This window comes from Biomphalaria glabrata, chromosome 13, assembly GCF_947242115.1.
Source record: "Biomphalaria glabrata chromosome 13, xgBioGlab47.1, whole genome shotgun sequence".
In the NCBI taxonomy this organism is placed as follows: domain Eukaryota; kingdom Metazoa; phylum Mollusca; class Gastropoda; family Planorbidae; genus Biomphalaria; species Biomphalaria glabrata.
The window spans coordinates 16659399-16672271 of NC_074723.1; the positions used below are offsets into that span (position 1 = coordinate 16659399).

Here is a 12873-nt window from a genome sequence, read left to right on the forward strand (position 1 = left end):
AGAAAATGAGTCGATAGTAAGGCTTGCTACAATGTTGCTCACATTTTAATTATTGAAATTGAACTATATTCCTTACGACTCGTAAAAAAATAATTTCCAATAACCCATTATTACCAGATGATCCAGAGTTTCTAAAAAAAAAATAGTTTCAGGTCAATTTCATATCGTTTTGTACATGTTTGGTCATGTGGCCCGCGATACGAGAGTAGGAAATTAAAATGGCCCGAAGCTCGAATTAGGTTGAGCATCACTGTCGTAGATAGATTGAAACATTTGTTAATTCTTGCTATTAAACGTGGTCTATGTAGGAAACAGAATTTTTATGATATACTGTATGACTTCGCTACACGTAAGGCTCGTAAAGTTCGTGGGATAACTCTATCCGCAGAAATAAAAGAGTGATCTTTCCTTTCCTTCTTCTCGTCCAAACTCTTGAGCGAAGAAGAGAATTATATATATATATATATATATATATATATATATATATATGATAATACCAGTACTTATATGAAGAAATATGTGAATATGGTATTAAATAATTCTACTTCTTCTAATGATGTAAAATCGTGGTACTGATTATGAATATATCAGTTTGTCTATTGACACTGGGGATTCCTTCTGTACATTTTGAGAATTGAGAAAAAACCTTAGCGCTGTTTATCATATAGAACAAATTATTGTACAAGAATAATAGCATCTCCCGCACGTAGTGTACGCCTCTGGAAACGTGAATAAGCTCAAATCTACTTCAGCAGTTCTGACGGGAATTCTATTATGTTTACGTTGTTATTGCTATTGTTATTCGGACCTGATTCTACAGCAGTTGCCGATTTCTTAGCATTACATTCACTTTGCATCTTTGTAACTCGCCCATTACTCTGAGGTATTCATAGCACTGTGTGTGATACAATTGTATTGAGTGAGCGCGTAGTTACACACTTTTTGTAGTTGTTTTGTTTTAAACACATTTTAATATTAATTACAGTTTTTTTTAAAGAAATATTGTCATATTCATATATATATATATATATATACAATTGTTATATGTAGGAATAGTTTAGTTATATTCTGCTATATTACAATATCCCGTTTATACCGTCAGTGCGAAAAACCTGTGTCTCAGTTTTTCAGAAAATCTGACGCTCCAATCGCTAATGTATTTCAATCATTATTTTTGAAGCATTGCTTTAGCAAGCATTTTTGTTTTAAGGTCCTGCTACTTAAGAATAGTCAACTTATACTGCAAGACTTGGCCTTATTGGCTTATTGTCGACACGTCATCTGTACCGCCAGTCACTTTCTTCTATATTTTTATATTCATTTCTTACCAACCAAGAATCATTGTATTAGTCTATAAGCAGTCAGACGTTTTGAGATGTCTCAGACTAGAGTTTGAGACTGTCTCAACATTTGTTCTTTCAAATCTAGGATCCAAGACAGAAAACCTTATGTCTCGGAATGGTACAATTTGAAGACAATGGATCGAGACGATCAAGTCTTAGCGCGAGTCTACTTTTTACAAACGGAAACAATCTTTGTCAGGTCTTCTCTGAATGTCTGGTTCATAAAGGCGTAGATAAATGGGTTGGCCACGTTATAAATGAAATAACTGTAAAATACGATCAGATTCAATGGGATCAGTTCGTTGGCCATTAAGAGTGCCGGAAGGAAAGCCACAATAAACACCAAAGTGACAATGAATAGCATGAAGGCAGTTTTAATGTTGGCCATCAAGTTCCGGTCCCGAACTGTGCTCGGGCGTTTTCTTTTGATGCTGTTGGTCTGACCGTCCGTGGTCACGTGTTTTCCAGTAGCATGTTTCTTTGAGGCGGCCAGCTTGGTTTCAGTGCACTGGTGTGATATGGCGTTGGGTTTGAGCGATAGCGTGTTGGGAGGAACGAGGCTTGGTTGAACAGGGGTTGGAACAGGCTGAGGGAGGAGAGGCTTCTCTTCGGGCGCTGTGCCGTTGTAAACATTGACATTGTTGGTGTCTTCGTCATTCTTTTTTGTACCTTCACTGTCAGATTCCAGGTTGCTTCTTTCTGCTGTGCCTTTGACGTAGCCATTTTGTGATTTGTCATTTCTGTTAGTGGGATCTTCTGAAAGTGCTCTTTTGTTAGGCGAGATATTGGTGTTTATGTTTTCTTGCAGATTGTGCCCAGCTCTCACATCTTCTTCTGCCGCTGAGATTTTGGTGACATTGGTGGTGTCAGTCTGACCCACTTCATCGCTGCTGGGAAGCAAGTTGGTCCTCTCGTCCTCCTGTACTTCCGGTATAGTCACGACACGAGAACCAGCCTTCACAAACGCTGTAGGGTCGTTACGTGCGGTCAATGTTATTTTTCGAGCACATTTAGCGTCTTTTCTTGCCTGATTATTAATCATTTTAGGACTGTCGTTATCCGCATTTTGAATAACAGTCATTTGCGTCTCTTCGGCAGGTTGAGTTTTTAACTTAGTGCCAGAGACAGGGTACAGATTGTTCTTCTTTCTCCTGGCTTTGTTAGCTCTTCGAGTGAAGATAGACTTGTAGATCATGATGTAGAGAATTGCCACAATGACGTAAGCAACGAGGAAATTGAGAGCGTGCACTTTCTTGTAGAAGTTCAGAAAGCTGTCACTGAAATAGACTTTGGTGTGCACGCAGGTGTCGTAGTAGATGAGTTTGTTCTCCGTCAGGTTCAGCTCTTCCAGTTCCGCGGGCAGCTTGGTCACATCTGTGACGTTAATATCTACATACTCAATTTCGTCATAGAAGTACGTACCGTAAGACATCCCTGTTATAATGCCAAAAGTAATGGCCGGGATGCCCATACAGAAGATAAGCGCTTTGGCCCGTGGGATGGTGAAAGCATGGAGGAAAGGATGGCAGATGCAGAAGTACCTGTCCAAGGCTATTGCCACCATGATGTAGGCGGAAAACGGGACAGTGGAAGTTATGAGAAACATGTAGGACTTGCACGCCAGGTCGTAGACGAGTTTGTAGGTGAGCAGCTCAAAGACCACCGTGTAAGGTATAGTGATGAGGCAAGTTATGAAGTCTGTACCTGTGGAAATAGAAATCGACAATATAAAATTTTTTGAGGACTAATTTTTTTAAAGGCATTACTTACAAAACTACAAATAATATAATAGTTGAGATGAAAAAAAAAGACTAAAGATTTTATTTTTATAATACTGAAGTCTACATGCACTCAGTATCTCAGCGACAATGAACAGGAAATATTGTTCCTCTCTAATACACATTTCTTAGCTAGAAAATACTACAGTCTAGTAATAGATGACTTTGAGGAAGAAATGTGGGCAACTCATGTTATCACTTCGCTTTGATTTGAAAGGAAATGGGGAGCAACTATTACTTTTCTTTGCATTGTTTGTATCTAAATAATCTAAACCAAATTGTGACAATTCTAAACACCATTAGTTCATGCTGAAAGAATTCATTATGTTCAGTAAAATAATAGTTATTAAAATTATAAGACCTTGTTCCTTTCTTCACGATTTGTTCAGGTGTATATCAAGGTCATTATAGAAAGGTCATAGTCATTAAAAAAAATGTTTTGTAAATCTAACCTAATGGAACCGATCACCTTGTTCTAATCGATAAGAATGTGTGGGTTCACCGCTGTAGTTGTTATGTTATGTTGTCTTCTTGATCAGTTTGTGAGGTTATAGGTAAGGTTCCATTTTTATGGTTGTTTTTTAGTTGTTTTTTTGGAATAGAAAGTGACATAATTTCCAGCACGTTCTTTTGACCTTCTCTTTATCTTGTACAGCTAGTGTGCACATAGCGTGGATCTCGTCTGGTCATAGAATTGTAAGTGTTGACGACTTCGTCGTGTCTAACCAGGAGGATAAAACGAAACAAATCTGCATATTTAACAATTAAGGGTGGCTTAGTGGCCGAGTAGCACGCTGCTTGAGTCCAGAAACGAGGAGCTTTTAGTTTAAGTCCCTCTCTGCACAACAGCTCCAGTAATTAAAGACTGTTGATCGTTCGGCTGATCGACACACACCTTCAGTCACAGAGACAGATCATCTACCCTACGGACCACATTGTCTGAATAGTGTTCCTATCACTGTAGACAGATTTTGAGTGACAATCTATGGTATATGTTACTAATACGTATTGTTAGGCTGCCTTCAATATATCGTCAAGCTGCAGTGAATGACTTTCTCATTTTACTTATTCTCGGAAGGAGTGTGTCTGAAGCCAATGGCTTCAATGTAAACTCGAATCATCCCGTGAAGACTCATTAGGACTGATTAATGTTTTCATTTATGGTCATCCTTGTTTTAAAATAAAGTATAAAACAGAAATGAATTCTAAAAACATTTTAATAAATTATTAATGCATGTAATACCACCATTAGAAAAATCTATATTAAAAAAAACTCGACAATCCATTTGAAAGCTTATCTATAAAACCAGTATTGAATAAATATATTTTCTACAATGACAGACAAATAAATGCATAATTTCTCAATTTGGTCGGTAGAAAAAAAATCAGATAAATTTGTTCTAAAATAATGTGTCCCGTGGAGCCAGATTAAAAAATAGGATGCCAACTGCGCATGACAAATATAATCAAGAAATTAATTTGGCCACTTTGTCTTCTTATCGTTAGCCTATTAATCTCCCTCGTCATCTAGCTCTAGATACAATTTGCATTTAATTTAGGTGTCTTTATTTTGTTTTGCAATTGTGATTGCAGACGACATTAATCAAGCGATTTTTATTTTGCATACGAATATTAAAGTTTATATAATATTCAGTCAATAAAAGTTGGATTTATTCTCGACAATAAAAATCCATCAGACATTGGGCCCTTTAATTAACGCGTTCTCAACAGACGTCATTATTAAGATGGCAAACTGCATTGTTTTTAGATTAATTGTTTGATTCACGTCCACAACCAAAAGTAGTGTCTTCCAGTCCTAAGATAAAACAGTGAATCCCAAAATGGTCTATGTGGACCCACCCTCCCCAACGTCCAAAGGTCTACGACGACTTCCTTAAATTCTACAAAATAAAAAAACAATGAATTGGGTAGGGGGTCCTTGAGACGTAAATGGGGGACCACGATAGTTGATCTCATCTCAAAAAAGCAAATCGATAACCTAAATGTCATTATCCATTAATGGCATTAACTCATATACATATATAATTAATTTAGCTAGCTTTGAAGAAGGCGTGTACACTGTTTTACATAAGCCCGCATCTGATATTATAAAGTAATTTTCAGGGCAGGTCCTAACGATTGCGTGGCCCTATGCGAAACGGATTGAGTAAGAGGGTAGGGATAAGAATAATTAGTGAAAATTAAGATTTGTATTATTAAATAAATCAGTCTTTACGTTCGATTTTTATTAAATGAAATCTGACAATGCCGTTTTTTTTTTATATCACACGTAGGACTGGCGTTTCCGATGTTGAATAAAACCCCAAAATAACTTTGTCTATTTTGTAGGAGATTTTTATGAGTTTTCAGCAAATTGTATATTTTCAGGAGATTTCCATAAGCTCCTGGAAAATCAGGATACACGAGAACCCTTTTATAAGTTATAACGAATTGCTATAATAATTTACACCAAGAATTAGCACGGGGCCTATGAAAGTGCAGGCTCACTGCAGCCGCATTGGTTGCAGTGGCCTAAGACCGGCACTGGTAATTTTTAAAAGTAGCAATACAGGTCAAAAGTGTATTTTAAAATTTTCTGTCATTGATAGCTTCTTATGTATTTATTTGCAAAGACTTTATTTTATATATAAAGCTGAACGACGTGATAATGATGCATTATTATTGGACAATATTTGGTTTATTACGAATCAAGCAATCCACATTGTCCGAAAGACTGCCACTATTTTATTATCTTTTTAACACTGTTTCAGATCTTATTTGAAAACAAAACAAAAATATTAATGAAGCGGAAATCCGACAAATATGTTTCATAAATAAAAGAAAATTACTGTACAGCTACAGATGTATAAACTTAATCGGTTTAAACCTAGTTCACAATCTATGAGTTTCTTGAACAAATTAAATTAATGAAGCAAACATGGATAGGACAAATTTTTTCTAATTTCATAGTTTATCATATCTTATACATTACAGGAGTTTCTTTGAAAAACAAGATCATACATGATTTTAACTCTGCTAAGTCGTTGGTTTTCCTGGCTGATTCAGACAACCCATTCCATTCTCGAATGGCACTAGGGAAGAAGGAGCGCTTGTTCGTATTTGTTCTAGCGTATGGAATGTCAAATGTGCCTGTATCTTTGTATCTGTGTCTTAGTTTTTGTTTTTTTTTATATATACATTATGGTTTAGTGTTTTATGAATTAAAGCTACTTTACATTTTATTCATCTTTCCTGAAGTGTCTCTTAGTTTAGTGATTGAACTAATGGTGTTACTCTAATCAAATTGGAATATTTATTTGTATTAATCTCACTGCTCTATTTTGCATTTGTTCTAGTTTCTTTATGACTTCCTGAGTTGAGGGATTCCTAACAGAGGACGTATATTCTAATATTGGCATAACTAAAGTTAAATAACATTTTAGATTTATGTTTTTATTTGATTTGTAAAAATATTTTTAAAATTTAGACCAGTAAAAATGACAAGGAGATGGCATTTTGACTTCTGTTGAACATTTAAAAAACTTCTACTCTGAGTTTTAAATAAGGTATGAAAAAAGGTCCTTTTTAAGACCATGCGGGCTTTAGGGCAGATGATGTTAAGGCCATCTGTTTCCTTTGCCAGCGGTTATCGAGCAGGGTGTTATGTGGCCATCACAACGACCAACCGCCTTTACTTTCACCAACTAAAGTCAGGTACTCATTAGAAGTGGGTGGACTCAGGGGCGCCCTGGCTGAGTGGTTAAACATTTGGCCTCTGAGCCTGGGGTTCTGGGTTCGAATCTCGCTGATGACAGAGATTTTGAACTTCTGTTTATAAGGTATGAGAATACCTGAAACGATAATCAATGAATATGAGGATGAAATAGAACAGACGGATGTAACATTACAAGGAGATCCACACGGAAAAAGTACAACTGAAAAGATTGAAGAACAATGTACACACTGACTATCACTACTTTTCACTTCTAAGATAGTATGCCTGGCACGTATTATGGAATATCATCAGAACATTTCTTACTATTTTTTCCTCTTCATGTTTAGTGGCACATGATTTCAGGAATGCTGCTAATTTTATAATTAAAAAAAAAACAACTAACAAACTTGACATCACTAACAGAGAAGTGTTAATATCGAACCTAACTAATATTAAGTATAATATCATCGCTATGGTAACAAAGCAGCCCACTCGTAATACATATTAAATACACCCCACGTCTGTAACAGGGTTGAACTTTTATAATGTAATTTCAAAGGAAACGCTTTTGGTTAGCATTCATCTCCGCCTTTTTTTAGTGTCGAGACCCGCTTCACAGACGCAAATAATTCTATTTATTGACGGCTAAAGTCAATGTCCTGTGAAGAGGAGAGAAGTCAATAAATGAAAGAAAAAAAAAAACAAAGAAAGGAACGAACAAGAAAGAGAGAGGGAAAAATAGAGAAAAGATTGTTAAAAAAAAGAACATTTCTATATTTCTTTCAAAGATAAGGCAAACGTGTCGAATACATTGAAAGCTGAAAAAGAAAAGAAAATTGATGACAAAATGTGGACAAATGAGGGACAGTAATGACTCTGTGCCCCCGCTATTACACTGGCATTGAATAGACAGAAAGTAAATATCCAAAAGATATTCAGTTATTCAGAGAAAAAAAAAGAGGCGGGGTGGGGAAATTGAGGGAATTATGGCATTGATTGGATGAACTGGAGATCAATGGGGAAAAGAAATTATTATAAGGACAAGATTTTGTAAAATTATGTATCTATATATAGAAATATCTAAAAACAAAGCATCAACCTCTAGAATATCGATAGATAGGCCTAAGTGACAAGAGTCGCATTCGAATCAATAGTGTATCAGGCATCAAATTTCAGTGTAAAGCAATAGAAAGTTAGACGGTATTCTACACCAGTAGAGGTAAAGTGTTTACTTGGTATGTTTATGTTTCTAGGAGATGTCTTTTCTTTTTAGCTGCTGAATCATCAAGGAACAAAATAGTGTTTGTATGTTTTTGTTCCAAGCAGCTGTTACGTTGGGAGATACCCAAAATAGATGTTACGTTGGGAGTTACCCAAGATAGCTGTTACGTTGGGAGATACCCAAGATAGCTGTTACGTTGGGAGTTACCCAAGATAGCTGTTACGTTGGGAGTTACCCAAGATAGCTGTTACGTTGGGAGTTACCCAAGATAGCTGTTACGTTGGGAGTTACCCAAGATAGCTGTTACGTTGGGAGTTACCCAAGATAGATGTTACGTTGGGAGTTACCCAAGATAGCTGTTACGTTGGGAGTTACCCAAGATAGATGTTACGTTGGGAGTTGCCCAAGATAGCTGTTACGTTGGGAGTTGCCCAAGATAGATGTTACGTTGGGAGTTATCCAAGATAGATGTTACGTTGGGAGTTACCCAAGATAGATGTTACGTTGGGAGTTACCCAAGATAGCTGTTACGTTGGGAGTTACCCAAGATAGATGTTACGTTGGGAGTTATCCAAGATAGCTGTTACGTTGGGAGTTACCCAAGATAGATGTTACGTTGGGAGTTATCCAAGATAGATGTTACGTTGGGAGTTACCCAAGATAGATGTTACGTTGGGAGTTACCCAAGATAGATGTTACGTTGGGAGTTATCCAAGATAGATGTTACGTTGGGAGTTACCCAAGATAGATGTTACGTTGGGAGTTACCCAAGATAGCTGTTACGTTGGGAGTTGCCCAAGATAGCTGTTACGTTGGGAGTTGCCCAAGATAGATGTTACGTTGGGAGTTACCCAAGATAGCTGTTACGTTGGGAGTTGCCCAAGATAGCTGTTACGTTGGGAGTTACCCAAGATAGCTGTTACGTTGGGAGTTACCCAAGATAGCTGTTACGTTGGGAGTTGCCCAAGATAGCTGTTACGTTGGGAGTTACCCAAGATAGCTGTTACGTTGGGAGTTACCCAAGATAGATGTTACGTTGGGAGTTACCCAAGATAGCTGTTACGTTGGGAGTTACCCAAGATAGCTGTTACGTTGGGAGTTACCCAAGATAGCTGTTACGTTGGGAGTTACCCAAGATAGCTGTTACGTTGGGAGTTGCCCAAGATAGATGTTACGTTGGGAGTTGCCCAAGATAGCTGTCAGATGCGATACTTTCACGTCTTTGTTTTTTAAATTGCGTTTTTATAGCGCGTTTGACATGCTCCTGAAACATGTTTAATTATCTCTTTTCTAATGTTTTGGATGGACATGTCAGGTGGTACCTGAGAGGCTTCCACACAACCTTTATGCGATCAGCTAAAAACATTACAGCTTCAGGGAATCTCAAACTCTCCTGGTCTGCAGTTAGAGCTTGAGCTTCCCTAGAAGGTTGCTTAACTAACTCTATTAATTCTAATTCATGCCAATTTGCTCGTTGGTGACCCTTAAAAAATAGATTGGAAGTCAATGATATATTTCAAGTGTCTTTGATTTTGAAATGTGTTGCATATTGCAGTTCAGGTCTTTTGATATTCAATATTCATTAAGATTTAGCTCATTCCTTCTCTTGTCCGTTATAGTTAGAGCTTGTATTTCCCATAATAACTAAATCTATGTAAATATATATATATATATATATATATATATATATATATATATATATATATATATATAGAGAGAGAGAGAGAGAGAGAGAGAGAGAGAGAGAGAAAGAGAGAGAGAGGGGTTTGTGAAATTACTACCAAAATTCCATTCACTCCCTTGAGAACATTTGCTCCGAAGCAAGCTTAGTTCCAGACCAAATAATAATAATAATAATAATAAGGCTTGTCTTCAAGTCGGAAGATTAGTGAGGAGTGAAGTATTTCCCGTGGCTGCGCAGCCCCAGCCGTGACCTACATATTTTGCCACACCCAGTGCAAGCATAACCATATCCGCAGGTGGTCGATTTAGATTTTCTTTTCGCCGTCTGCGTTTGTCCCCGGCAGCGGATTTTTTTTTGGTCTCAAATGTATATCCCGCGGCCTTCAAGATTGACCTCCAGCTGTCTCGTTCTGAGGCCGCACGCAACAGGTGTTCTCTTCTATGTCAGCAAGGAAAGTTGACGCCTTAGCTGGTCTTTGAAGCGTTTCCAAGGGGCGCCTCTGTTATGTCGACCACCTTCTAGCTCACCAAAAAAGACTGCCAGACCAAATACACAAATACAAAACAAACTGAATGTAATATTGGATGATAATGAGACAAATATGTGTTGAATTTTTTGACAAATCACCTGACATCACAAAACTGGATCAATTTGTTCAAATGGTGAGGTTACGTTGTCGTGTACAATGACGGGATACAAAGTCTGTAGTCCTTCATTGGCATCATCTTAAGTCATTATCTGCTGGAACTATTCTCTAAGTCTGGCTGGAATTCGGGCTGAAGCTGAAATCATTTTTTGGCACACTGGACCGTTCACACACCTTTGTTATCGAATTCAGGACACCGCATAGGACGTCCTCAACAAAAGAACAGAAACTTGACTTAAGCGCTTGGTTCAAACGAGTTGGTCAAAAAAAAAAGTCATTTCGTTGTTTTATATCGTTTTTCTTTTAGAAAAAGGGGGGGGGGAGGGAGCATCACAAGGAGCTGCCGCGCTGAGCACCATATACCCTGGCTACGCCGCTGGAAAGGACTACAGCGGTCTTCAGAAAACTATCGCGTTCGGTAATTTCTGAAAGTAAGGCTTTATTGATTCAAGAATGAAACAAATTACTGTTCAAGGAAATACTGCGCATCGTCTTCTTAGACTAGATCTAAAGGCTTATCAATGCAATATTATAAAATTTAGTAGATTTATACTTACGCTTAATCAGGATTTTTTTCTCATGGGGAAAAGGGGGAGGGTTGCGGTGTAAAAAATGTTCCATTGTTTTTAAATTTCAAGTTCAATAGCTATCAAGAGAAAAACTTATCTTGTGTATTGTCTTTTTAAGTTCAATAGCTATCAAGAGAAAAACTGTCTTATCTTGTGTATTGTCTTTTTAAGTTCAATAACTATCAAGAGAAATACTTCTCTTGTGTATTGTCTTTTTAAGTTCAATAACTATCAAGAGAAATACTTCTCTTGTGTATTGTCTTTTTTAATAATAGTTTTGTACATTATTTTCTTATTGTGCAATGCTTATAAGCGACATTTCCATTCCCTTTCTAACCAGTTCAAGATATACAGTCGAAGCGCTTTCATTTTATATTGTCGTGAATTGTTTATTGTCAAAGCATTGTTTTTAAAAGGATATATTAACTCACTCCGTCTGTCTGCTACACATTCTATGTGCACGTTATTTCTCCCACTTCCCATTCTCGGATCAACTTGAAACATTGCAGTAACTCATTGTTCCTATCAAAACATGAATCAATCTAAAAGTTAACAAATACTTTATTAAATTATTTTTTTTTGTGTTATAAATAAAAAGGAAATAAATACTACTTTATAAAGACACATGGCTTGTAAATGTGAAGTTCTTTCCCTTATATAAGCTTTGTATTTTTTTTTAAAGCATTTTTAGATTTTGCTTTGCAACAAAGTCGAAGCGATGACAGACAAGCGCTAGTTTAGTGAACCAACAGTCTACATTGACGGAGCGCTGTAGTTAGTTTCGATAACCTTTGGGAAAAGTACAGGATAGAATTCAAATCATTTTTTTCGAACTCAGTGAAATCTCATAGTGTTGTAAAATTTTGTACAAACCAATAAACACACTCACACATTGAGATGTAGGTAAATACACTCACGAACTGATATTTAGGTATTAACGGACGCACATACTGGGATGTAGGGATATACACACTACACACTCACACACTGAGATGTAGGTATATGGCATCACACTCAAAATCCTGAAAGAAACCTAATGTTAAAGCGAACTATTACACTATTGTATTTGTTCCTCATTTGGACTCTTCAGGTTCACTGTCGTGTATGTTTGTAAGTTTAATACTAAGCAATCTAAATGTAATGTTTCTCTCAGAGCCAGCTTTCCATTTCTAAAAGCTTGGAGACTGCTCAGTGAGAAAATGTCACACCAACAATGTATTTCACGAGAAAAAAGAAATAGAATGAGAGAGACAGCGAGTGGAAGAGAGAAATGGAAAAATTGGAATTGAGAAAGAGAGCGAAGAAGTGAAAAAGAGAGAGAGAAAAGAGAGAGAAAGAGAGAGAGAGAGAGAAAAGAGAGAGAGAGAGGTACTGCATCGAAAATGATGATAATGGCTCATATTCAAAGATGTCATCTATCTATCTATCTATCTATCTATCTATCTATCTATCTATCTATCTATCTATCTATCTATCTATCTATCTATCTATCTATCTAGTCAGAAGATAAAAAAAAAGGTTTATGAAAATGTTAGTTCCTACATATTCCCACTAGTATTTAGTTTAAATAAGTTTATACCTCACGTTAACAGTTCACTTTGTTGTATAGGTTTCATGTTTCATTAAAATGCACTACCAGTGGGCCAAGCTTTTTTTTTTATCTTTTCTTATTTCTAAACGTCCATTTAAGGCAACATTTGAACTCCTTCAAACTCACGCAACAACAGATCCGATAAATCAATTCAACTCAAATGGGAACGTATTCTAGCAACCATTTAAATGGAAAACTTCCCGGCATCAGTTCTAAGTTAGTAACACATTGACGTGACGAGACGTCGACTTCAAAACAAGATTTTTTTTTTCTTTCTTTCTCTCTCGAACTTTCCCTTGTCAAGTTCAACGCCTTTTCTTTTGTT

At 36.7% G+C, this 12873-nt stretch overlaps 1 protein-coding gene across 1 annotated transcript in view; it reads right to left on the minus strand.

Moving 5' to 3' along the window:
• Nucleotides 1–502: 502 nt before the first annotated feature.
• The window catches only part of LOC106065626 (muscarinic acetylcholine receptor M5-like), a 97971-nt gene continuing 85600 nt past the window's right edge, over nt 503–12873 (minus strand). The window contains exon 4 of the mRNA XM_056008890.1: nt 503–3047. Coding sequence (XP_055864865.1) covers nt 1510–3047 — 1538 coding nt within the window. The 3' untranslated portion in view covers nt 503–1509. The remainder of the gene's footprint in view (nt 3048–12873) is intronic.